We start from the raw sequence: 26,556 nt of genomic DNA, 5'->3' as shown, positions 1-26,556 counted from the left end.
CCAACCCTACCCCTTTTTCCAATAGCCTCCCTCCTTCCCTCTGTTCTAATCTATCGTTCTCTTTCACACTGTAGCTTCTTTAGCTACACTTGCATGTTGTTCTCTTTGTCATCTACTCATTAATTTGCTCGCTCCTTTCTTTTACTGCCCATTTTTCTGTTGTCTTCCAACCCCTTTCTATCTCTCCATCTATCCAAACCCTGTCTGTCCCATCCTTTCTCACTGTCTCTCTCTCTGCTTATTTAATTAGGTCGCTGATATTCCTTTGATGTGGGGGCTGAATAGAGGAGCTGTCACAGGAGCTCAGTTCTGGCCCGCTGCCTCCCTGCGCTCGCTCACTCACTCACTCACTCACTCACTCACTCACTCACTCACTCACTCACTCACTCACTCACTCACTCACTCACTCACTCACTCACTCACTCACTCACTCACTCACTCACTCACTCACTCACTCACTCTAAACCTTTCCAGCAAACTTCACATTCTCCCACTGTACAATGGTCAGACCAACAAACACACGTCCTGTCTCCCAGACTCACTCTAAAGCTCACACAGTGTTTCTCCTTCTCACACCCACACTGTGTTACTCCTTTGAGACCCAATTTAGTCACAATGGAATAACAGAAGTGATGTTATAGGGTTAGCAACCATAGCCTTTACCAGCACAATGGTGTATGGAATATACAAGCCATTTGGTATCATCATTCCCTGCAGCAATAGAGGAAATGTATTCGGTAGAGGAAGCTTAAGTTCCATTATATCTGGCAGACTATTTCAGCACATAGTTTTCTCCTCAACACTGTGCCACAGCCATAACTCTAGTCACAATATGCAGTGGTCTTAACATAACATTCTTGAAATTGAGGAAGGTCAGATGATGTTATAACAGACATATTGCTTCTTTGGTCTGTGTGCTTTCTGCTTGTAGTTCAGTGATTTCCTCAAATATTTGTGTCAACATACAGGTCTCTCTGAGCGGGTCACCGAAGCCTCAGTGAATACTTCCAGCTACTGGGTTGTATTTACTAAGAGGATGTAGAGAAAACACAACGCAGTGTGTGTGTGTGTGTGTGTGTGTGTGTGTGTGTGTGTGTGTGTGTGTGTGTGTGTGTGTGTGTGTGTGTGTGTGTGTGTGCGCCTGTGTGTATGTACTTGCTTGTGTGTGTGTGTGTGTGTGTGTGTGTGTGCGTGGTTATATGGGTTAGCTGTGTGTTTGCGCGTGTGCATATGTGTGTGTGTATGTGCTCATATACTTTGTGGTTGCTTCCTAGCTGTCTGTCTGTCAGGGTAATAGCCCTTATGCACATTCCATGATCGAACATTCTAAACACACTTCCTACCGGCGTGGCAATTTCCGGTGGTGCACACTATAGAACGGAAGTCAGTCAAGTTGTTATCGACGATATAACGTTACTACCACTATGTCACACTTTTTTACTACTTGTCTTCAGGACTTGCCTCAAATTAATATTAATGATGTACATCGAATTGTTAAATCAGCCTCCGAGACTCCAGCTAGCAAGAATGAAAAGGGGTTCAAGATGTACATAGGAAGCTACATAGACAACTATGAAGGTGAGTACCAAGTCAGTGACAGATATAACGTTAGCTAGCTACAATCATATTAGCTAGCTAATTTAACTATTAACTGCAGCTAGCTAGTTACTTCGTAAAATGATGTAACGTTGACATAATCTACCTGAGAATGTGTGTATTTTTGTTAGCTTGGTTAAGTTAAGGTTAAGTTATGCTTGCTAGCTATATTTGCTAGCTATAAATAACAACATCCTTTCCAACACTTCCCCTTCAGCAGTGATGTGCAACCTGTCCTCATACATGTCCTCATACATGTCTAGTAGTTTGACAAGCAGTACTCTCTCCATTCTATCTTCTCATTTAGATTTCTCTCTCTCATACATTTTAGTCATTTAGCAGACGCTCTAATCCAGAGTGATTTACAGTAGTGACTGCATACATTTTCATGTTTGTTCCATACTGCTCTACCAACTGAACCACACGGGACCCCTACTCATACTTACTCCGAGCGATCACACACACACACACACACACACACACACACACACACACACACACACACACACACACACACACACACACACACACACACACACACACACACACACAGACACACACACACACACACACACACACAAAACCCCCTCAACCCGTCTCCCTCCCTATACACACGTCCACCTCGCCCCCTTCCATCTCTTTATTCCTCCCATTGATTCCCCTTCCCCCCTGGTCCCTGTGGCCTATTAACAGCATGATAGATGATCAGGCTTTGATCCACCGTCACTCACTGGAAGTGAGGTCAGCACCACCGGACCCAACGGCCATGTAAAGACAGATCCCAAAAATAACTTCTGTCTTGGTGTGACTTTGACTGCCCAGTTCCAATATGTGGTGGTGAGGGATGTATGTGTTAGGGCGTGTCTGTGTGTTTGTGTGTGTGTGTGTGTGTGTGTGTGTGTGTGTGTGTGTGTGTGTGTGTGTGTGTGTGTGTCAGCTCTTGCAGGGTGGGATGGGCGGTGAGCCTTCATACCAACCACTATAGTGTCCCACAACTACATCATAGCAAGTCAAGGGAAAGTGAATGTTTGTCCCCTTGGCCTTGCACTATTATGGCTAATATCTTACACCCCATTTGGAACATACTGTGGACTGGAGTACAGGGTCGGACAGTATACCGGTTTTTGTGTTTATTTTTTGTTGCTTGTGTCTGTTCCCATTCTACATGATATACTGTAATAAAGAGATCCTAACCTTTCCAGCAAAGGCAGAAAAATGTGTAGTGGTTATCAATACCTCCACATAACTCTTTTAATAGTGCCCTGAGGGCGCCACTAAACCAGTGGCCTGGTTTCACCACAACACAGCACTGATATCAGTCACACAGACAGAATGGGACTGGGTAACTTATCCTGTTAGAGCTAGAGAGGGGCACTGTTTTCTAGCCTAGGCTATATATCACCTGTAACACCTTGCGCTGTACAGTCACAGTGGCATGGTAGTTAATAGTGATATTACCATAGCTTTGATTTTGGGCCAAGATCCAGGTTTTTGCAGCCAACCATGTCTTCAAGCTCCGCTTGTATAGACGCTGCAGCTATTGCAGTTGTATGTTATAAGGAGGGCTGTGTGTGTGCTGTCATTCTGTTGTGGGTAGAGAACACCTGAATATTTCATGGCGAGCGGCAGCAACGGGATCTGATCGCTAGTGTGTGCGTGCGACTGTGCGTGCGTCCATGTGTGTGTGTGTGTGTGATCTCTCCGTTTCATTCCTCCATAGTGTCTGCACATCACTCCCTCTGAGCTTAGAGAGATAGACAGGGCAAATAGGACTGTGTGGAGACTTGATTCTGCCTGCCCTGAAAACAAGAGGCACTTAACTGCTCTGAAACGCCACTTACCTTGGGAGAGGGAGGGGTTATGCTGTCTGGCCATGCAATATACATTCTAGACCATACTATAGCAATTTGGAGTGAGAGTGCAAATGTATAGGTAAATATCAAGTCAGTCGGTCACACACAACAGAGGAATATCAACTCTGTCTCTCTCCCTTTCTCCTTGTTCTCTCTCTTCTATCTCACTCTCTGTCTCTTTCTTTCTTTCTTTCTTTCTTTCTTTCTTTCTTTCTATCCCTCTCTCTCTTTCTCCTTATTCTCTCTCTTCTATCTCTCTCACTGTCTCTCTTTATCCTATTTATCCCTCCCTTCCCCTCCCCCTCCCCCTCACTCTCTCCTCTATCCCCCTCTCTCTCTCCCTGTCTCTCTTTATCCTATTTCTCCCTCCCCCCTCTCTCTCTCTTCTCTACCTGTCTCTCTCTCTTTCTCTCTGTCTCTCTCTACCTCTGCCTACGTTGTAATTTTGTCACTGTGTAAAGTGGTGCAGTAGGTGTTTGCTAATTCTCTCCATGTACTGTAGCTGTGGCTTCAAAACGCTGATAACATTCCAGACCAGCAAAATATATACCCTGCTTTAACATCTATAGCAGCCTATTTTTCTGTCTGCATCCCAAATCGCACCCTATTCTATATGTAGCGCACTAGTAGTGGTCAAAAGTAGAGCACTATATAGGGCCTAGGTGCCATTTGGGATGCATCTTTTGTTAGAGCCTAAAGATATGTATGAGAAATGTCTCAAAGTGAGAGGGACATATGTTGTCTTTGTTCTTAATGAGTTATGATGCTCAACTCATATTATGTGGTGGTTCCAGAGTCTGTGTTCAAATGCACTTATTGTGAGTCACTCTAAAGTTTCTCCAGAGTGTACTGCAATTGTTATGCATTGTCTTTTCTGGTATATATACACTTTTCCTTCTCCAGTCTATATACCTTGTGAACCATGCATCCCACAGCTGGCTAGCCTCTGAAGCTAAGCAGGATTGGTCCTGGTTGGTCCCTGGATGGGAGACCAGATGCTGCTGGGAGAGGTGTTGGAGGGCCAGTAGGAGGCACCCTTCCCTCTGGTCTAACAAAATATCCCAATGCCCCAGGGCAGTGATTGGAGACATTGTCCCAGGGCAGTGATTGGTGTAGGGTGCTGTCTTTCAGATGGGATGTTAAATGGGTGTTCTGACCATCTGTGGTCACTAAAGATCCCATAGCACTTATCATAAGAGTAGGGGTGTTAACCCTGGTATCCTGACTAAATTCCCAATCTCACCCACATACCATCATGGCCACCTAATCATCCCTAGCTTACAGTTGGCTCATTCATCTCCCTTGTAACTATTCCCAAGATTGTTGCTGTACATGAGAATGTGTTCTCAGTCAACTTACAGTGTAAAAGATGACAAACTATTGAGTCAAACATGCCAATTCCTCATTCTCTGGTACAGATCAGAATCTGGAAGTGACTTCCACCATATCCAATAATGAAAGCGGGGTCAGTGGTCCAGTGGCCTAATCAATCCATCCCATTGTGCATGTGTGATTGGCTATAGAAGTCATCAGGAAGAGAGCTACGATGGACTGATGAGCATTCCTAGTTGCACGGGTACCAGTGCTGAGCGATTAACCAACATTTCATATTTTTCCCGTTATTAAACAACTAATACCCGATGTCGGCTCAATTACTAATGAACTACAATGACCATAATCCATTGCGCCTGTTCTTTCCGGCTCAGACAGATGGATACAATTTTATGCTTGCTACGTTAGGATAGATACACAGACCGCATGAGAGAGGAAAGTAAACAACACAATGAAGAGAGAGATGGATAGAGACAGTTCATGAAAGTATGCCTTATCTACTTTGAAGAACTAGTAAAATGATTTAGTCAGACAGCTCTGCAGCATAGGGTGGGCAGGCTAGTCTAGCTAAATAGGATGACAGTACAGTATGGGGAGCACAGAGAATGTTGTCTGGCTGTTTGGCTGCTACTGCCTGAGCAGAGATGAGATTAGGATTTTTAAGGAATGAAAAGTAATACAGTCATCAAATAAAAACAATGTAATATACACAAATGAAATATTGTATTATTTCATAGTAATTTCCTATTTTTCTATTGATGTCTACCCATTGTGGACCTGACAGAGACAATGGAATATTTTAAATGTTTTGGCACTATTTTGGGCTTTGGAATTTCAATGAAAAAAATGTAAATCATTTGAATCTCATTCTTTCATAATGTATGTAATGTTAAAACAAAAGTAGCTCTCTTCCTGATGACTTCTATAGCCAATGAAGTAGAGTAGGTCTAAAGGAAAATGGTTTGCCCACCTTGGTTGAGTAGAAACATCGGACTATGTGTGTGCATGTGTGTGGCCGTGGTTGTGTTTGAATTCCCCCAGTCCTGCGTCTTGGCAGTAGGAGAGTAGCACCGTTGTTGGCATTCACGTCAGCCACTCCACAACAGCTACTCCGTGCCTGGTACCCCTCACTGTATCCCTGTCTTCACCCCTCACTGTATCCCTGTCTTTACCCCTACTGTATCCCTGTCTGTACCCCTCCTGTATCCCTGTCTTTACCCCTCCTGTATCCCTGTCTTTACCCCTCACTGTATCCCTGTCTTTTCCCCCACTGTATCCCTGTCTTTACCCCTCACTGTATCCCTGGTACCCCTCACTGTAACCCTGTCTTTACCCCTCACTGTATCCCTGGTACCCCTCACTGTATCCCTGTCTTTACCCTTCACTGTATCCCTGTCTTTACCCCTCACTGTATCTCTGGTACCCCTCACTGTATCCCTGTCTGTACCCCTCCTGTATCCCTGTCTTTACCCCTCCTGTATCCCTGTCTTTACCCCTCACTGTATCCCTGTCTTTTCCCCCACTGTATCCCTGTCTTTACCCCTCACTGTATCCCTGTCTTTACCCCTAACTGTATCCCTGGTACCCCTCACTGTATCCCTGTCTTTTCCCCTCACTGTATCCCTGGTACCCCTCACTGTATCCCTGTCTTCACCCCTCACTGTATCCCTGTCTTTACCCCTCCTGTATCCCTGACTTTACCCCTCACTGTATCCCTGTCTTTACCCCCTCACTGTATCCCTGAATACCCCTCAATGTATCCCTGTCTTTACCCCTCCTGTATCCCTGACTTTACCCCTCACTGTATCCCTGTCTTTACCCCCTCACTGTATCCCTGAATACCCCTCAATGTATCCCTGTCTTTACCCCTCACTGTATGCCTGTCTTCACCCTTCACTGTATCCCTGTCTTTACCCCTCCTGTATCCCTGCCTTTACCCCTCACTGTATCCCTGTCTTTACCCCTCCTGTATCCCTGTCTTTACCCCTTACTGTATCCCTGTCTTTACCCCTCACTGTATCCCTGTCTTTACCCCTCACTGTATCCCTGTCTTCACCCTTCACTGTATCCCTGCCTTTACCCCACACTGTATCCCTCTCTTTACCCCTCACTGTATCCCTGTCTTTTCCCCTCACTGTATCTCTGTCTTTACCCCTCACTGTATCCCTGGTACCCCTCACTGTATCCCTGGTACCCCTCACTGTATCCCTGTCTTTACCCCCTCACTGTATCCCTGTCTTTACCCCTCACTGTATCCCTGTCTTTACCCCTCACTGTATCCCTGTCTTCCCCCTCTACTGTATCCCTGTCTTTACCCCTCACTGTATCCCTGTCTTTACCCCTCCTGTATCCCTGTCTTTACCCCTTACTGTATCCCTGTCTTTACCCCTCACTGTATCCCTGGTACTCCTCACTGTATCCCTGTCTTTACCCCCTCACTGTATCCCTGTCTTTACCCCTCACTGTATCCCTGTCTTTACCCCTCACTGTATCCCTGTCTTCCCCCTCTACTGTATCCCTGTCTTTACCCCTCACTGTATCCCTGGTACCCCTCACTCTATCCCTGTCTTTACCCCTTCTGTATCCCTGCATTTACCCCTCACTGTATCCCTGTCTTTACCCCTCCTGTATCCCTGTCTTTACCCCTTACTGTATCCCTCTCTTTACCCCTCCCGTATCCCTGTCTTTACCCCCACTGTATCCCTGCCTTTACCCCTCACTGTATCCCTGTCTTTACCCCTCCTGTATCCCTGTCTTTACCCCTCACTGTATCCCTGGTACCCCTCACTGTATCCCTGTCTTTACCCTTCACTGTATCCCTGTCTTTACCCCTCACTGTATCTCTGGTACCCCTCACTGTATCCCTGGTACTCCTCACTGTATCCCTGTCTTCACCCCCTCACTGTATCCCCGAATACCCCTCACTGTATCCCTGTCTTTCCCCCTCACTGTATCCCTGTCTTCACCCCTCACTGTATCCCTGTCTTTACCCCTCCTGTATCCCTGTCTTTACCCCACACTGTATCCCTGTCTTTACCCCTCACTTCATCCCTGTCTTTACCCCTCACTGTATCCCTGGTACCCCTCACTGTATCCCTGTCTTTACCCCTCACTGTATCCCTGTCTTTACCCCTCACTGCATCCCTGTCTTTACCCCTCACTGCATCCCTGTCTTTACCCCACACTGTATCCCTGTCTTTACCCCTCACTGTGTCCCTGTCTTTACCCCTCACTGTATCCCTGGTACCCCTCACTGTATCCCTGTCTTTACCCCTCACTGTATCCATGTCTTTACCCCTCACTGTATCTCTGGTACCCCTCACTGTGTCCCTGTCTTTACCCCTCACTGTATCCCTGGTACCCCTCACTGTATCCCTGTCTTTACCCCTCACTGTGTCCCTGTCTTTACCCCTCACTGTATCCCTGGTACCCCTCCTGTATCCCTGTCTTTACCCCTCCCGTATCCCTGCCTTTACCCCTCACTGCATCCCTGTCTTTACCCCTCCCGTATCCCTGCCTTTACCCCTCACTGTATCCCTGCCTTTACCCCTCACTGTATCCCTGTCTTTACCCCTCACTGTGTCCCTGTCTTTACCCCTCACTGTATCCCTGTCTTTACCCCTCACTGTGTCCCTGTCTTTACCCCTCACTGTATCCCTGTCTTTACCCCTCCCGTATCCCTGCCTTTACCCCTCCCGTATCCCTGCCTTTACCCCTACTGTGTCCCTGTCTTTACTCCTCACTGTATCCCTGGTACTCCTCACTGTATCCCTGTCTTTACCCCTCACTGTATCCCTGTCTTTACCCCTCACTGTATCTCTGGTACCCCTCACTGTATCCCTGTCTTTACCCCTCACTGTATCCCTGTCTTTACCCCTCACTGTATCCCTGTCTTTACCCCTCACTGTATCCCTGTCTTTACCCCTCACTGTATCCCTGTCTTTACCCCTCACTGTATCCCTGTCTTTACTCCTCACTGTATCCTTGTCTTTACCCCTCACTGTATCCCTGTCTTTACTCCTCACTGTATCCCTGGTACCCCTCACTGTATCCCTGTCTTTACCCCTCACTCTATCCCTGTCTTTTCTTCCACTTAAGACCCTACTCCTTACTCATTCTCTCTAATTCATTGGTGCCGCTCTCTATTCCTTTCTCACCCCCCTCTCTCTCTCACACACACACACACACACACACACACGCACACACGCACACACACACACACACACACACACACACACACACACACACACACACACACACACACACACACACACACACACACACACACACACACACACACACACACACACACACACACACACACAATCTCACTCTTTTCCTCTCTGTCTCCCCCTCTCTCTCTCCCTCCCTCCTCTGTCTTGTTGCTGCATAGTGAATGCTGGCTGCCTCTCAAGTCCCCACGGAGCTGATTGAACTGAACTCTGCAACATACACTATTTGTTTGGCTTATTTATTTTTCTTTGGGAGGAATGTGTGTGTGTCAGAGAGAAGAAGTGAGTTTGTGTGGTTGAAAAGCGGTAGCGTGTGTGTACTGTATGTGTGTGCGATGTGTGTGATGTGCGTGTGTGATTGGAGTCACAGCTTAATGCAGTACAATAATTTTTCAACAAATCTCCTCTCGCTTCATTCTTCCCTCTTGATTCATATTTCATCTCACTATTCCTCCGATACACAGTTCCATACCCCTGGAGAATCGTTTAATCACTCTACTCTCCTCTCTGTGAATAACATCAAGAAATCACATTAATGCTGGATCTGAATGCATTACCCTCAAAGTATTACTACATGTCTCCAACTGAAATACAATACTCCAGTCTCACCCAGGTAGACCTGAATAGAATGTGAAAGGAGAAGGCCAGCCCTCTAACAAATTGCATATTAACAAATAGCTGTGGGCCCGTTGGTTGACGTGTAGCCAAAGTCTTTGATTGAGAGAGAGAGAGAGAGAGAGAGAGAGAGAGAGAGAGAGAGAGAGAGAGAGAGAGAGCCGGGAGGGGAGCATTCCTTGCCACATAATTAGCTTTCATTTGGGTCCCCTGGCCTGGATCACCCTCTCTATCCCTCCTTCTCTCACCCCTTCCCTTCATCCCTCCTTCCCACCCTCTTTATATAAATCTCTCTCTCCATATATGCATGTCAAGCACTTGGTGATCTAGTGTCTGTGAGGTGAGGATCTGATACATATGTCAGTTTCCCCTGGAGACAGTCTGAGTCATAAAGACAAAGGGAGCAACAAAGCAGATATAATGAGAGGATGTCAGGAAGAAAGGAAGAGGTAGAGGCTGAGAAGCAGAGGGAGAGTGAGAGATGGAGTAAGCTGAGAAATGAAGAGAGAGAAAGAAGGTGAGAGAGAGGAAGTGGTGAGGGAGAGGAAGAGAAGTGTTCTCCACCCTGAAATGCTGCAGGGTTTGGCTTGGCACGCCAGGCACGGTCACCATTGTTTGTAGCAAGTTTGTCACAAAGAAACTAGGTTGGCACGGTACAGAGAGATAAGGTGTATTGTGAGTGATCAGGTTGGTTGAAAGGAGAGTACCTTGTTTACAACTGTCCTGTATGGGAGACAGCTCCTCTTGAAGAAAGTAGGACATCACTGAGACATAACAGAGACAGCAACTGCTCCCCGAGCGCCAATGACGTGGACGTCGATTAAGGCTGCCCCCCCCTTCTGATACAGAGGGGATGGGTTAAAGGGGAAGACACATTTTGGATGAATGCATTCAGTTGTGCAACTGACTAGATACCCCCCTTTCCCTTCCATTAACACAACAGTGATAACAACAGCACAACAGGCAGGTAGGTGCACAAGACACCATAGTGACAACAGCATTACCACAGACAGGTGCTAGTGCTACCACAGTGAGATGCTATCGTTTGGAGCTAGGAAGAACAGGGAGATTTACATGGCGTAGTTTACACAGGTGCAACAGAGAGGCTGCTGTATAGGTAAAAGAGTCCTACGAAGTGTACCGCACCTCTAAATGATAACGCTGATTAATCAGATTCCATATGCTGACCGCAAGGCACTGCAGAGGGTGGTACGCTCAGTCGAACGCACCATCGGGTGCACACAGCCTGCCATCCAGGACATCTACAACACCAGGTGTCGCAGGAAGGCCAAGAAGATCATCATTGACCCCAGCCACCGTAACCACGGCCTGTTCTCATAGCTTCCATCACTCAGACGCAGGCAGTACAGGAGCATCATGGCTAAAACTAACAGACTGGCCAATAGATTCTACCCCCAGACCATTAGGCTGCTGAATAGTCAGCTACCTGTCCCTGCCCCCCCCCCCCAACTGCCCACACCCCAGTGGATATTTATATTCATCATTGTCACAGTTGTAAACAGTTATATATTATTATTATTTATTGTTTCATTCACACCTGCACTGTTGGAGCTCGGAGCTTAAGAATTTCACTGTACACTGCAACTACCTGTGACTAATTGTAAAATAATATCTATCTAATCTAGAATAAATAATTGGTTTTAATAATGAATTTCACCATGCAGGTGATGTACTGCGCAGACTCAACAGTATTCCCCTCACCATCCACCCCTCATCCTGTCTAGCAGTTTGAGCTGTTGTCTTGTAGTCTGAGACTGCGTCCTAAATGGCACCCTATTCCCTATGTAGTGCACCACTTTTGACCAGAGCCTGGGACAGAGCCTGACTCTATCCTTCTACTGCCCCTGCCAAAGTCAACTTATTATGTTGTGAGACAGTTGGGCTCAGCAGGCTCAGACTGTGTGGGTTTAACATTAAGCTGCTGGACCCTGGGAGAGGGAGAGGGGGTGAAGGAGGGTGAAGAAGTACAAGGAGGAGGGGAGCTGGGGAGGAGAGGTAGAGGGGAGATTGGGGAGGTGATAATGAGAGAAGGAGGTGTTAAGGCTGTAGCTGTGTTGTGATATGGTGCTGCACTTTTGGGATCCACTATTGTTGACTCAAACACTGCCTCGGCCAGGCTTTTTAGAATATTAATTTATTTTTAAATTTATTTTTGTTACCTTTATTTAACTAGGCAAGTCAGTTAAGAACAAATTATTTTTTACAATGACAGCCTAAACCGCCCAAATCCGGACGACGCTGGGCCAATTGTGCGCTGCACTATGGGACTCCCAATCACCGCCGGTTGTGATACAGCCTGTAATCAAACCAGGGTGTCTGTAGTGACACCTCAAGCACTGAGATGCCGTGTCTTAGAACGCTGCGCCATTCGGGAGCCCCAGGATATCAGGAAGGGAAGGAAGGAGAAGCCTCAGCCATCCCCTCCTTAAGGGTTGGGGGATCTGGGGAGGTTGGTGCGGTGGAGAGTTCATCACCAGATCTCAAAGTCCATTGTTCCAGTGGGGTGTGTGAGTGACGGAGAGTGTGTGTGTTTTGTGTGTGTGTCTGCGTTTGACCCTTTCTCTCTCTCACACTCTTTCTGTCACTCTGTCTTTTTCAGACGTTAGTTTCTTTTGCTCTTTTTTCCAGTGACACTCTGTAGCCTACCAGCTAGCTCCCTCGGTCTGAAATACAATTTCTCACCATTCACTCTCCCCCACCATCTCTCTCTCTCTCTCTCTCTCTCTCTCTCATATACCCACACAGAAGCTCAAATATGCAAACAACTTTTTATACACCTGATTAGGATACCTGACACTCCCCTTCCCATCTCTCTCTCCTCCTCCCCACTCTCTCAAATCCTCAATCCCACACAGAAGAACTCCATCACTCCACTTTTGGGGGTAGAACTCCATCAGCCGCTCTGTTCTATGGAAGAGAGGCGGGGCTTGATATGCAAATGCAGCTTGAGGGGGCGGCGGCCAAGAGAGAGTTTGCAGCAATGTGACTCTCTCGCTCTCTAGGGGCCGGCCCAGCTGAAGCCAGTTGCCCGGCAACAGCCCAGGGAGAGGGGAGGAGGGGGGAGTGGCCTAATCTCAACAACTGTTGCCAGAACTGAGCTCCCTCTGTGTGAATGTGAGCCATCCGGAGAGCGAACAACCAAATGAGTGTGTGTGAGAGAGTTGCTGCATCTCTGCATGTGTGTGAGAGAGTGAGAAGGTTGCAGTGTGTGAGTCGTGCTCTCACAGAGGAGCTAATCCAGCCAGCACAGTTTTAGAGGCTCTGAAAGAGCACTCTCTCCTCTCCTCCTTTTCTCTCCCTCTTTTTCTGGACGACACTGATTCAAAGGACTGCCATTTGGACTATCTAAACCCCCGGCACTTTCTGTACTGACCTGGCTTCACCTGTGTGTAAGACGAAAGGCAGAGGACTTAGCCCCTGGTTTGAGGGGCGCGTTGGATGACTTCTACGGATGAGGGCTTGGCCAGTGGAGTGTTGGGCCAGGGGGACCACCATGGCTCCCCCCAAATAAAGGACGGGGTAAGAGACAGCACCTCTTTGCTACAGGACGGGGGTAAGGGGATAGAGGGGTAGAAGGATAGAGAGAAGGATCTGGGGCGGAGGTTAGTGGTTGGGGGGATCTGTGGGGGTTGGTGCGGTGGAGAGTTCAGCACCAGAGCTCAAAGTCCATTGTTCCAGTGGGGTGTGTGAGTGACGGAGAGTGTGTGTGTTTTGTGTGTGTGTCTGCGTTTGACCCTTTCTCTCTCTTGCTCTCTTTCTGTCACTCTGTCTTTTGCAGACGTTTATTTTGCTCTTTCTTCCGCTGCCACGCTGTAGCCTACAGTCTATCTCCCTCTGAAATACAATTAATCACCATTCACTCTTCCCCTCATCTCTCCCTCTCTCTCTCCCCCTCTCTCTGACCAGCAGCCCCGGATTTCAATTAATCCCATTACAATCAGAGGAGGGGTGAACCGAGACAGCACCCAGCCACCGGCTGTACAGAGAGAGAGAGAGACTTAAACATTATGGGTTTTTAGTGTACAGTACAGTATGAGCTTGGCTGAAGCTCAATGTTGTCCGTTCCGGCTGTGTAACTTAGCTTATGATTCAGTGAGAAAGGAGAAGTTTATCCCACACAACAATGTGTCAAAAAAGGAAGTCTACATTCAAACTGTCGGAATGGGTGATAGGGTTTCACAATGTTTGAGTTTCCTTGATCAGTACCTGTGACTTTGTCAATATAATTACCGACATGTTGTAATTGTGGTCTCAGTTCCACAGAAAAGAGGAAAGGTGTCTATTTATCATACAGTAACTAGTTTCTCTCACAGTGACATGTGGCATGGCTAGCTGTATCTGTTTGAATAAGACGGTTCATGGTTCTGTAACAAGACATTAAGTAATGAGATGTGTCCTCTTATTCTCAAACTAACTAAGCTGATAAGCCTAAACTACACTGCTCAAAAAAATAAAAGGAACACTTAAACAACACAATGTAACTCCAAGTCAATCACACTTCTGTAAAATCAAACTGTCCACTTAGGAAGCAACACTGATTGACAATAAATTTCACATGCTTTTGTGCAAATGGAATAGACAACAGGTGGAAATTATAGGCAATTAGCAAGACACCCCCAATAAAGGAGTGGTTCTGCAGGTGGGGACCACAGACCACTTCTCAGTTCCTATGCTTCCTGGCTGATGTTTTGGTCACTTTTGAATGCTGGCGGTGCTTTCACTCTAGTGGTAGCATGAGACGGAGTCTACAACCCACACAAGTGGCTCAGGTAGTGCAGCTCATCCAGGATGGCACATCAATGCGAGCTGTGGCAAGAAGGTTTGCTGTGTCTGTCAGCGTAGTGTCCAGAGCATGGAGGCGCTACCAGGAGACAGGCCAGTACATCAGGAGACGTGGAGGAGGCCGTAGGAGGGCAACAACCCAGCAGCAGGACCGCTACCTCCGCCTTTGTGCAAGGAGGAGCAGGAGAAGCACTGCCAGAGCCCTGCAAAATGACCTCCAGCAGGCCACAAATGTGCATGTGTCTGCTCAAACGGTCAGAAACAGACTCCATGAGGGTGGTATGAGGGCCCGACGTCCACAGGTGGGGGTTGTGCTTACAGCCCAACACCGTGCAGGACGTTTGGCATTTGCCAGAGAACACCAAGATTGGCAAATTCGCCACTGGCGCCCTGTGCTCTTCACAGATGAAAGCAGGTTCACACTGAGCACGTGACAGACGTGACAGAGTCTGGAGACACCATGGAGAACGTTCTGCTGCCTGCAACATCCTCCAGCATGACCGGTTTGGCGGTGGGTCAGTCATGGTGTGGGGTGGCATTTCTTTGGGGGGCCGCACAGCCCTCCATGTGCTCGCCAGAGGTAGCCTGACTGCCATTAGGTACCGAGATGAGATCCTCAGACCCCTTGTGAGACCATATGCTGGTGTGGTTGGCCCTGGGTTCCTCCTAATGCAAGGCAATGCTAGACCTCATGTGGCTGGAGTGTGTCAGCAGTTCCTGCAAGAGGAAGGCATTGATGCTATGGACCGGCCCGCCCGTTCCCCAGACCTGAATCCAATTGAGCACATCTGGGACATCATGTCTCGCTCCATCCACCAACGCCACGTTGCACCACAGACTGTCCAGGAGTTGGCGGATGCTTTAGTCCAGGTCTGGGAGGAGATCCCTCGGGAGACCATCCGCCACCTCATCAGGAGCATGCCCAGGCGTTGTAGGGAGGTCATACAGGCACGTGGAAGTCACACACACTACTGAGCCTCATTTTGACTTGTTTTAAGGACATTACACCAAAGTTGGATCAGCCTGTAGTGTGGTTTTCCACTTTAATTTTGAGTGACTCCAAATCCAGACCTCCATGGGTTAATAAATTGGATTTCCATTGATAATTTTTGTGTAATTTTGTTGTCAGCACATTCAACTATGTAAAGAAAAAAGTATTTAATAAGATTATTTATTTCATTCAGATCTAGGTTGTGATATTTAAGTGTTCCCTTTATTTTTTTGAGCAGTATATATTGTTTTGGTCCAAACCAAATCTGCCTGTCTAATACTTTATTTTGACCTGGGCAGGAATAACTACACTGAACAAAAATATAAACGCAACATGTAAAGTGTTGGTCCCATGTTTCATGAGCTGAAATAAATGATCCCAGAAATGTTCCATACGCACAAAAAGCTTATTTCTCCCAAATGTTGTGAACAAATTTGTTTACCTCCCTGTTAGTGAGCATTTCTCCTTTGCCAAGATAATTCATCCACCTGACAGGTGTGTCATATCAAGAAGCTGATTAAACAGCATGATTATTACACAGGTGCACCTTGTGCTGGGGACAATAAAAGGTCATTAAAAGGCCATGTTTGTCACACAACACAATACCACAGATGTCTCAAGTTTTGAGGGAGCATGCAATTGGCATGCTGACTGCAGGAATGTCCACCAGAGCTGTTGCCAGAGAATTGAATGTTCTCTACCATAAGCCGCATGCAACGTCGTTTTTAGAGAATTTGGCAGTAAGTCCAACCATAGACCACGTGTGGGTGAGCGGTTTGCTGATGTTAACATTGTGAACAGATTGCCCCATGGTGGCAGAAGGGTGGCACCTCTCTATCACTTTCCACTCTCCATTCCAAGGGCATTTTTAGCATGGCTTTTCTGAACCCTGATATGGCCTGTCTCCATTTTGGTGTCTATATCAGGGCTTTATTCTGGTAGTTGGTGTTGGTTTTGTTCTGATACGGAAGAGCTGGCTCTAACTGGTTCATTTGAACATGACCAGGGCCCAGTTGCTCAACACTTCTTGCTCAATGGCAACAGGTTTAACACCATGAAGACAAATGGATAGTCAGCATGTTGATGACACTGCAATATGACTCCTAGGGCACTGATACTGATACTAGGGAATATTACACTGACTACATTGGCTCTCACCCTCTCTTTATCTGTCTGAGTATGCGTTCCTGAAATACTCTTTCGAATAGTCAGGATGACCGGACTGATTCCTCAGCGGGCGTCTTAACACCCATTCCCCCTCACCAAGGATACCTTTTATCTATCTGACACGCACACACGCAAGCACACACACACACACACACACACACACACACACACACACACACACACACACACACACACACACACACACACACACACATACCCTACTCAACATAACCCCCCCAGCCCAATCTCAGTCCTGCTTGGAGGAAAGAAAAAACAGCTGAGGGAAATATCACCACAGGGCCGTCCAGCCAGAGTGGCACAGAGACGCAAACACACGTTTATTCCCACTTGGCTCTTCAGGGAACAGGTAGCTGACAAAGGACAAAGGACAGAGTGGAAGGGGAGTGGCTCTCATAGAGGTACACAGGAGACTGTGTTGAAGTATTTTTACTGGGAAACCCAATACAGCCAATTGGGTTGATACAGGGACACTCTGGAAAACACAGGACGGGAAACACTCTGGGGTGGGTGTGGGTGTGTGAAATGGGTCCTTCCTATCGTCGAAGAGCAAGTGGGTGTTTGTTTGAAACACACACCCTGAAAACGTGACAGATCAATGGCACGTAATGAATGGTGGTTTGGAGGAGCTGAGTCCACAGAGAGACTTGAGGACCTATTACTGTACAGATGTCCTAGAACAAGCATGCAGGAGCGGCCATCAGTTATGAGGTTGTGTGTATGAGGGTGTGTCCATTTCTAAGTGTGTGTGTTTGTGTGTGTGTGTCTATAGTTTATGTGTCAGCACGTGCCTCAAGCATTTCTGTTTGTGTCTGTGTGTGTGTCTCAGTAGCCGAAACATGAAGTGCTTCTAGAGACTTCTAGTGCTTACTTCACAAAATGCTGCTGGTTATGAGTCATCAGTTCCTGTTCTCTTTTGACTCGCAGGTTATTTTTACTCCATCTGTGAATGTGTGGGCTGAGAGTCTCTCCGTTGCTGCAAGAGGTTGAATCAAAAAGATCCAAAACGCACACATAGGAAACACTGGAAATAACCTCAGCTGTACTCAGAGAAGGAAACATACTGACTAAATAGTTAACACATAGGCCTACTGGTAAAGGACAGTAAAATAGACTTAAAAAGCAAGATTGTTTAGTGACTGCACAGGTAGACTCCATTGTGTTGGAGAGAGCACTTGAATCGAATGCCGGCTGCTGAGTTAGAGTGTAAAACAGAGATAAAGACACTGAAAAGCGCTCTGCAGTGCGTCAACAGTATGAGATTGGATTTGGTTCTTATCTTCTCAAGCACAGTCAGAGAAACACCAGCAAAGCCACTGTATGCCTCTCTCTCTCTTTCCTTCTTTCTCTCACTGTCTCTCACTCTCCCAGTCTATCTTTCTTTCCCTCCCTCTCTCGGTCTCTCTCTCTCCCCCACTCCTGTTTCTGCTGACACACACAAAATCAAAGCCTCCTCTTTTGAATTTCGCCAATCAATGTCTGTCCCAATGGGTGGCTGCTCATACCTGCTGCTCTCTCGCTCGTTCTCCTTCTGTCGCTCTCTCTCGCTCTCTCATCTCTCCAACATACCCAATATCCATAAAAGATCATCCAGACTTTAATCCAGGGAATAATTATCCAGTCTATCTGAATATCTCTGGACAACGGGAAAGATTGATTCAGATGCTGGGGGAAATTATAGGATCCAGGCTAGAATACATGGAATAGCTAAATTATCCTTTCAGATTTCCCATGTGGAAGTTGAAAGGAGGTATTACGACACATGGGAAAGAATAGACGGACACAGGCTTTCTGTCTCATTTTCTTAGGCTAAATAGAAGGAGAAGAGAGAGTGGAAACATTGCCAGTGGAAAACTTGTCCTTATGCCTTAGTTATAGTATAGCATATATACCTTGTTGTTATGGTGAGATGTTGGCCTGCATCATGCTCACTGTTCAGTCATGATGAAGCAGCTTCTTAAACCATCTTCCATCCTCTTCCTTCTTCCTCAGTCAATAGTAGTGTGAACTGCATGGTCATCCAGATGATTGCCTACTGGCCCTGGGCTGCAGATCAATGACATGTCCAGCACTCAAATGTTATTGACCTTCAGCGCCTAATGGGATCAGAGAGGGAGTAGTCCATTTTATTCATTAGAGTCGTAGGAACAGTGTTGTCTCTCTCCACTTAAAAGGAACTTAGATCTGGGAAAGAGGTAGTTGTTGATCAGAGGTGCTTTAAGGCTTTTCCAATATTGTTAATGTTACATGACATTTGCGAGAGAGAGATAGAGTGAGAGAGAAAGATGTGTGAAAGTAGAGACTACAACTTTCTGTTTGAGCAGGATGAATGTAGCCCATATTCATCCCATGTGTGTGTTAACATATTCATGTTATCTCGCCATACTCTGAACAGATGGTGCTTTAGAATGGAAATGTCTCTTTTCCACTAACTTGGTGGATTGACCAAACTATTCATCAATGTTTTTTCCAAGGTTTGTGTGCCAACATGCTGTAATTATCATGGACGTGTTTGACTACGTATTTGCATTAATATAATTTGACTGTGGGTCAAGCTTAGAATACATGGATGCCAAAGATAAGCTTGCATAACTGATGCTGAAAATAATAGGAACTAAAATTGAGATGATTCAGAATTGTTATAGAGGTGTATTTTACTGTTGTATAACACACATGTACAGGTGTACTATCTTCATTGATCACTCTGTTGTCGCAGCAGGAAATGCAAGTTGTAGTGTATTCAAGTTTTAAAAAGGCATCTAAAGTTAGTAATTCCCACTTTAAAATGTCAGACTTGACATATCCAAACAAAAAATGTGTCAACCCCTAAAAAAATGTATTGCACAGAATAATTCACATTTCTTGTTGCTGCAGGATTATTTTCCTGCTATGAGGAACTGGTCAGCATGTACATGTCCTGGTTGGGTGAATAGTTGTAGTTGTGTTCCTAGCTCCAACAGCGCAGTAGTATCTAACAAATCACAACAATACACACAAATCTAAAACTAAAAGAATGGAATAGAGATATATAGATATAAGGAAGAGCAATGTCGGAGTGGCATTCACTAAAATACAGTAGAATACAGTATACACAGTGCCTTAGGAAAGTATTCAGACCACATTACTTTTTCCACATTTTGTTAAGTTACAGCCTTCTTCTAAAATGGATTAAATTGTTTTTTACCCTCATCAATCTACACACAATACCCCATAATGACAAAGCAAAAACAGGTTTTTAGAAATGTTTGTAAATGTATAAAAAATGTAAAACTGAAATATCACATTTACATTTACATTTAAGTCATTTAGCAGACGCTCTTATCCAGAGCGACTTACAAATTGGCAACAAATTGGCGACTTACAAAATACATTTACATAAGTATTCAGACTCTTTACTCAGCACTTTGTTGAAGAACCTTTGGCAACGATTACAGCCTCGAGTCTTCTTGGGTATGACGCTACAAGCTTGACACATTGTCACAGATCCCTCTGGTACGGTTGCTCATTCCGTGCACCAGTTTCAGAGGTCTACGTCACCAGCTTCTAGGCACTGAACTGTGTCATTACGCACACCTGGTTCCAATTCCTCACTGATTTGTATAAATGTGCCCTTTGTTTCCCCATTGGGCTGTCGATTATTGTTCCAATGTCTGTTGGTCGTGTGAGTATCTGTGCCTTGTCGTTTTTGCTTTCGTGCCACTTGTATTGTGCATAGATGATTACGGGTCTCGTCCCGTGTTGTATCATTGTGCGCTTATGTTTTCGGGTCTCGTCCCATGTATTTATTCGAGGTACTCCTCGCTCTTTTGTTTGGGTTTCAATCCTGTGTTTTGTATATGTGTTTGTTTGGTCTTCGTCCCCGTGCCTTTACATGGCACGCTGTAATTTGAGTAGAGAAATAAAAAAAACTATTACGCATTCCTGCGCCTGTCTCCCGATCTTTTATACCAACGTGACATATCTGTATTTGGGGAGTTTCTCCTATTCTTCTCTGCAGATCCTCTGAAGGTCTGTCAGATTGGATGGGGAGCATCGCTGCACAGCTATTTTCAGGTCTCTCCAGAGATGTTCGATCGGGTTCAAGTCCAGGCTCTGGCTGGGCCACTCAAGGACATTCATAGACTTGTCCTGAAGCCACTCCTGCGTTGTCTTGGCTGTGTGCTTAGGGTCGTTGTCCTGATGAAAGGTGAACCTTCGCCCCAGTCTGAGGTCCTGAGCACTCTGGAGCAAGTTTTTATCAAGGAACTCTCTGTACTTTGCTCCATTCATCTTTCCCTCGATCCTGACTATTCTCCCAGTCCGTGCCGCTGAAAAACATCCCCACAGCATGATGCTGCCACCACCATGCTTCACCTAAGGGATGGTGCCAGGTTTCCTCCAGACGTGACGCTTCGCATTCAGGACAAAGAGTTCAATCTTGGTTATATCAGACCAGAGAATCTTGTTTGTCATGGTCTGAGAGTCCTTTAGTTGCCCTTTGGCAAACTCCAAGCGGCCTGTTATGTGCCTTTTACTGAGGAGTGGCTTCTGTCTGGCCACTCTACCATAAAGGCCTGACTGGTGGAGTGCTGCAGAGATGGTTGTCCTTCTGGAAGGTTCTTCTATCTCCACAGAGGAACTCTGGAGCTCTGTCAGAGTAACCATTGGGTTCTTGGTCCCCCCCTGACTAAGACCCTTCTCCCCCGATTGCTCAGTTTTGCCGGACGGTCAGCTCTAGGAATAGTCTTGGTGGTTCCAAACTTCTTCCATTAAAGAATGATGGAGGCCACTGTGTTCTTGGAGACCTTCAATGCTGCAGACATTTTTGGTACCCTTCCCCAGATCTGTGCCCCGACACAATCCTGTCTCAGAGATCTACGGACAATTCCTTCGACCTCATGGCTTGGTTTTTGCTCTGACATGCACTGTCAACTGTGGGACATTATATAGACAGGTGTGTGCCTTCCCAAATCATGTCCAATCAATTGAATTTACCACAGGTTGACTCCACAATCAAGTTGTAGAAACATCTCAAGGATGATCAATGGAAACAGGATGCAACTGAACTAAATTTTGAGTCTCATAGCAAAGGGTCTGAATATTTATGTAAATAAGGTATCTGTTTTTTTATTTTTAACCTCTCTAGGGGAGGTGGGACGAAATCATCCCACACTATTCAACAGCCAGTGACAAATCAGAGCGCCAAATTTAAAACCACAAAATGTCATAATTCAAAGTTCTCAAACATAGGACTATTTTACACCATTTTATAGATACACTTCTCCTGAATCGAACCACGTTGTCCGATTTCCAAAAATCGAAAGCAAAACATTAGATTATGTTAGGAGAGTACATAGACACAAATAATCACACAGCCATTTTCCAAGCAAGCATATATGTCACATAAACCCAAACCACAGCTAAATGCAGCACTAACCTTTGATGATCTTCATCAGATGACACTCCTAGGACATTATGTTATACAATACATGCATGTTTTATTCAATCAAGTTCATATTTATCTCAAAAACCAGCTTTTTACATTAGCATGTGATGTTCAGAACTAGCATACCCACCGAAAACTTCCGGTGAATTTACTACATTACTCATGATAAACGTTCACAAAATAAATAACAATTATTTTAAGAATTATAGATACAGAACTCCTTTATGCAATCGCTATGTCCGATTTTAACCTCTCTAGGGTATGAGAGACGAAATCGTCCCACCTAGTCAACAGCCAGTGGAATCGAGTGGCGCGATATTCAAATACCTTAAAAATGCTATTACTTCAATTTCTCAAACATATGACTATTTTACACCATTTTAAAGACAAGACGCTCCTTTATCTAACCACATTGTCCGATTTCAAAAAGGCTTTACAACGAAAGCAAAACATTAGATTATGTCAGGAGAGTACCCAGCCAGAAATAATCACACACCCATTTTTCAAGCTAGCATATAATGTCACAAAAACCAAAACCACAGCTAAATGCAGCACTAACCTTTGATGATCTTCATCAGATGACACTCCTAGGACATTATGTTATACAATACATGCATGTTTTGTTCAATCAAGTTCATATTTATATCAAAAAACAGCTTTTTACATTAGCATGTGACATTCAGAACTAGCAAACATACCGAAAACTTCCGGTGAATTTACTAAATTACTCACAATAAACGTTCACAAAAAACATAACAATTATTTAAAGAATTATAGATACAGAACTCCTTTATGCAATCGCGGTGTCCGATTTTAAAATAGCTTTTCGGTGAAAGCACATTTTGCAATATTCTGAGTAGATAGCCCGGCCATCACAGGCTAGCTATTTTGACACCCACCAAGTTTGGCACTCACCAAACTCAGATTTACTATAAGAAAAATTGGATTACCTTTGCTGTTCTTCGTCAGAATGCACTCCCAGGACTTCTACTTTACACCCAATGTTGTTTTGGTTCCAAATAATCCATAGTTATATCCAAATAGCGGCGTTTTGTTCTTGCGTTCAAGACACTATCCGAAGGGTGACGCGCCGGCGCGTCTCGTGACAAAATAATTCAAAATATTCCATTACCGTACTTCGAAGCATGTCAAACGCTGTTTAAAATAAATTTTTATGTGATTTTTCTCGTAAAATAGCGATAATATTCCGACCGGGAGACGTTGTTTTCGTTCAAAGACTGAAAGAAGAAAATGGTGTCTTCACGCGCGCACCCGTGTCATTGTTCTCAGATCGACCACTTTCCAAATGCGCTACTGTTTTTCAGCCAGGGACTGCAGAGTCATCATTCAACGTTCTGGCGCCCTCTGAGAGCCTATGGGAGCCTTAGAAAATGTCACGTTACAGCAGAGATCCTCTGTTTTCCATAGAGGCTATAGAAGGCCAAGAAATGGTCAGAGAGGGCACTTCCTGTATGGAATCTTCTCAGGTTTTGGCCTGCCATATGAGTTCTGTTATACTCACAGACACCATTCAAACAGTTTTAGAAACTTTAGGGTGTTTTCTATCCAAATAAAATAATTATATGCATATTCTAGTTTCTGGGCAGGAGTAATAACCAGATTAAATCGGGTACGTTTTTTATCCGGCCGTGAAAATACTGCCCCCTATCCTAAACAGGTTAAACAATTTAACGGAAATGCTTCCAAATACTAATTGAGTGTATGTAAACTTCTGACCCACTGGGAATGTGATGAAATAAATTAATGCTGAAATAAATCATTCTCTCTACTATTATTCTGACATTTCACATTCTTAAAATAAAGTGGCGATCCTAACTGACCTAAGACAGGGATTTTTTACTAGGATTAAATGTCAGGAATTGTGAAAAATGGAGTTTAAATGTATTTGGCTAAGGTGTATGTAAACTTCCGACTTCAACAGTACATAGGGCAGCAGCCTCTAAGGCGCATGGATGAGTAACCGGGTGGTAGCCAGCTAGTGATGGCTATTTAACAGTCTGATGGCCTTGAAATAGAAGCTGTTTTTCAGTCTCTTGGTCCTAGCTTTCATGCACCTGTACTGACCTCGCCTTCTGGATGATATCGTCGTGAACAGTCCGTGGCTCGGGTGGTTGATGTCCTTGATGATCTTTTTGGCCTTCCTGTGACATCGGGTGCTGTAGGTGACCTTGAGGGCAGGCAGTGTGTTGGGCATACCGCACCACCCTCTGGAGAGCCCTGCGGTTGCAGGCGGTGCAGTTGCCTACCAGGCAGTGATACAGCCCAACAGGATGCTCTCAATTGTGCAAATTGTGCTCCAGCAACTTAGACTATCCCTAGCAACCTTTCTTGTTCAAACTACAACCCATAACAAATGTATGATGAATGTTTTGTCTTTATGCGTATCACCATGTACAATACAACACACCAAACATTACCCAAGAGCTAGTATGGCATCCATATTACACAGTACTCTATAGTTATTACAATTACACCATAGTCATACTGTAGTAAGAGGAACGTCAACACGGCAGGAAACTTGTCTTCAGATTCCCCTCCCTCCCTCTAAGTTTCTGTTTGCCAGATGGAACTTAGGGAATCATGAGTCTTAGTCATTCCCATGGTTGGTGAAGCTGGTGTCAAGCCTCATGCCTCAATAGTAATTTTTCGTCTTTCATCCTCCCACTCTATCTCAGTTTTTTCCCCTTCTCTCTCTCTCTCTATTTCTTTCTTTCTCCACGTTGGTTCAACATAATTTCATTGTGTGGGCCCAGTGGGATATCATGTGTGAAAGTAGTTGCTACATCTTCCCAAGTCTGTTTGAGCGATATGAATCTAGTCTAGATTCATTCCATATGTGTATTAACATATTCATGTTATCTCGCCATACTCTGAAAAGATGGCGCTTTAAAATGGAAATGTATTTTTCCCACTAACGTCAACTTGCTGACTCGACCAAACTATATTCATCGGTGTTTTTCCAGGAAAAAGTCTGGAGGTGTCACGTCCTGGCCAGAATAAGGGTTAATTGTTATTGTAGTTTGGTCAGGACGTGGCAGAGGGTATTTGGTTTATGTGGTTCGGGGTGGTGTGTTTGTTGTAGGGGATTTGATTTATGTATTCCGGGGTTTTTTGGGCACTGTTCCTTGTTTATGTATTTCTATGTTGATCTAGCTGGTTGTATGTCTATGTTTGGTTAATTGGGGTTGGGACTCTCAATTGAAGGCAGGTGTTGTCTATTTGCCTTTGATTGAGAGTCCCATATAGTAGGGTGTGTTTGTCTTTTGTGGGAGATTGTTTGTGAGCACTGCTTGTTGAGCCTGCCACACTGTTGTTAGTTGTGAGTATCATTTATTGTTTTGTTTTTTCTGTGGATGCTTTACTCTTTTTTGTGAATTAAAAGAATGAGTATCCATATACCCGCTGCATTTTGGTCTTCCCTGCAACACCACGACATAATTCGTGACAGGAGGTTTGTGTGACAACATGTTCAAAATAGCATAAAGTGTTTTGATGTATTTGCATGAGTACAATTCGACTGTGGGTCCAGCTAAAAATATGTGGATGCTAATGCTCTCGCGTAACTGATGAACTGATATTAGTACAGGAACTAATATAATACCATAAGTTATAATACCTTAAGTTGAGAAGGATTCCGTAATGTTTTAGAGATATACTGTTGAATAGTACAAACACACCTTGTACATGCGCTGTAGATGCTTGTTGCTTAGTGGTAATTGTTGTTAAGGTGCTCCAGCAAGTGTCTGCCCAGCAACTTTATTGTTCAAACCGGAAGCCATAACAAATTAGTGATGTATGTTTTTTGTTTTGCATTTCAACATGTCCGATACCACCCACAGCTTTACCCAAGAGCTATGGTATAACACACCATATTACCACAGTGTAGGTTAAACATCCCACGGTCATTAGACTGACAGCCCATTTCCCCTCCCTCTAAGTTTCATGTTCATTGTCTAAGTCATTCCCATGCCTGGTGAAGCTGGTGTCAAGCCTCATGCCTCTATCTCAGTTTCTCCCTTCTCTCTGACTCTCACTCCTTCTCTCTCCCTCTTTCTCTCATCCCTCTGTCCAGCTCTGATCTCTCCACTCTGTTCTCCCTCAGTGGATGTGTGACTGGAGGGGAGGAGCAGTTCCTTTCTTTCCCTCTTCCTTTCTCTATCCCTGTCTTTTCCCTCTCACATCCTCTCTCACGTCCTCTCCTCTCTGCTGCGCTGGATGTGAATAATAGATGGCTCTACTGATCCTCCTCTCAGAGATCCGTGCTTCTCTCTCTCTCACTCACTCACTCACTCAGACTGCAGCACACAAACCCAGTGTCTGCAGGAGCATATTCTGATTAATAGTAATGATTTGGTATGACTGTATCTAGCGCTTCTCTGCTGTCCAAAGCACTTTATATTGTAACTCAGTGCTTGCACCACCGATGTGGAGCCATTTCTCATTCTCTCTTTTTGTGCAGCACTATCACCCACCTGGCAATCATCTCTCAGTAACTCTCATTCT

The 26,556-nt window shown here is 45.2% G+C and overlaps 1 protein-coding gene across 3 annotated transcripts in view; it reads left to right on the top strand.

Moving 5' to 3' along the window:
• The first annotated feature begins 1,368 nt into the window (after window positions 1-1,368).
• The window catches only part of LOC106564646 (rab11 family-interacting protein 4A), a 51,672-nt gene continuing 26,484 nt past the window's right edge, over window positions 1,369-26,556 (top strand). Inside the window, exon 1 of one of the 3 annotated variants that reach the window (XM_014130820.3) lies at window positions 1,369-1,578. In XM_014130820.3, the coding sequence (XP_013986295.1) occupies window positions 1,573-1,578 (6 nt within the window). In that variant the 5' untranslated portion in view covers window positions 1,369-1,572. Of the gene's footprint in view, window positions 1,579-12,739; window positions 13,169-26,556 lie in introns of those variants that run through there. The other 2 variants (XM_014130819.3, XM_014130822.3) reach the window with 2 other exon arrangements.

This window comes from Salmo salar, chromosome 12 (genome assembly GCF_965601325.2).
Source record: "Salmo salar chromosome 12, fSalSal1, whole genome shotgun sequence".
Lineage (NCBI taxonomy): Eukaryota > Metazoa > Chordata > Actinopteri > Salmoniformes > Salmonidae > Salmo > Salmo salar.
This window is presented reverse-complemented; position numbering and strand designations above follow the sequence as displayed.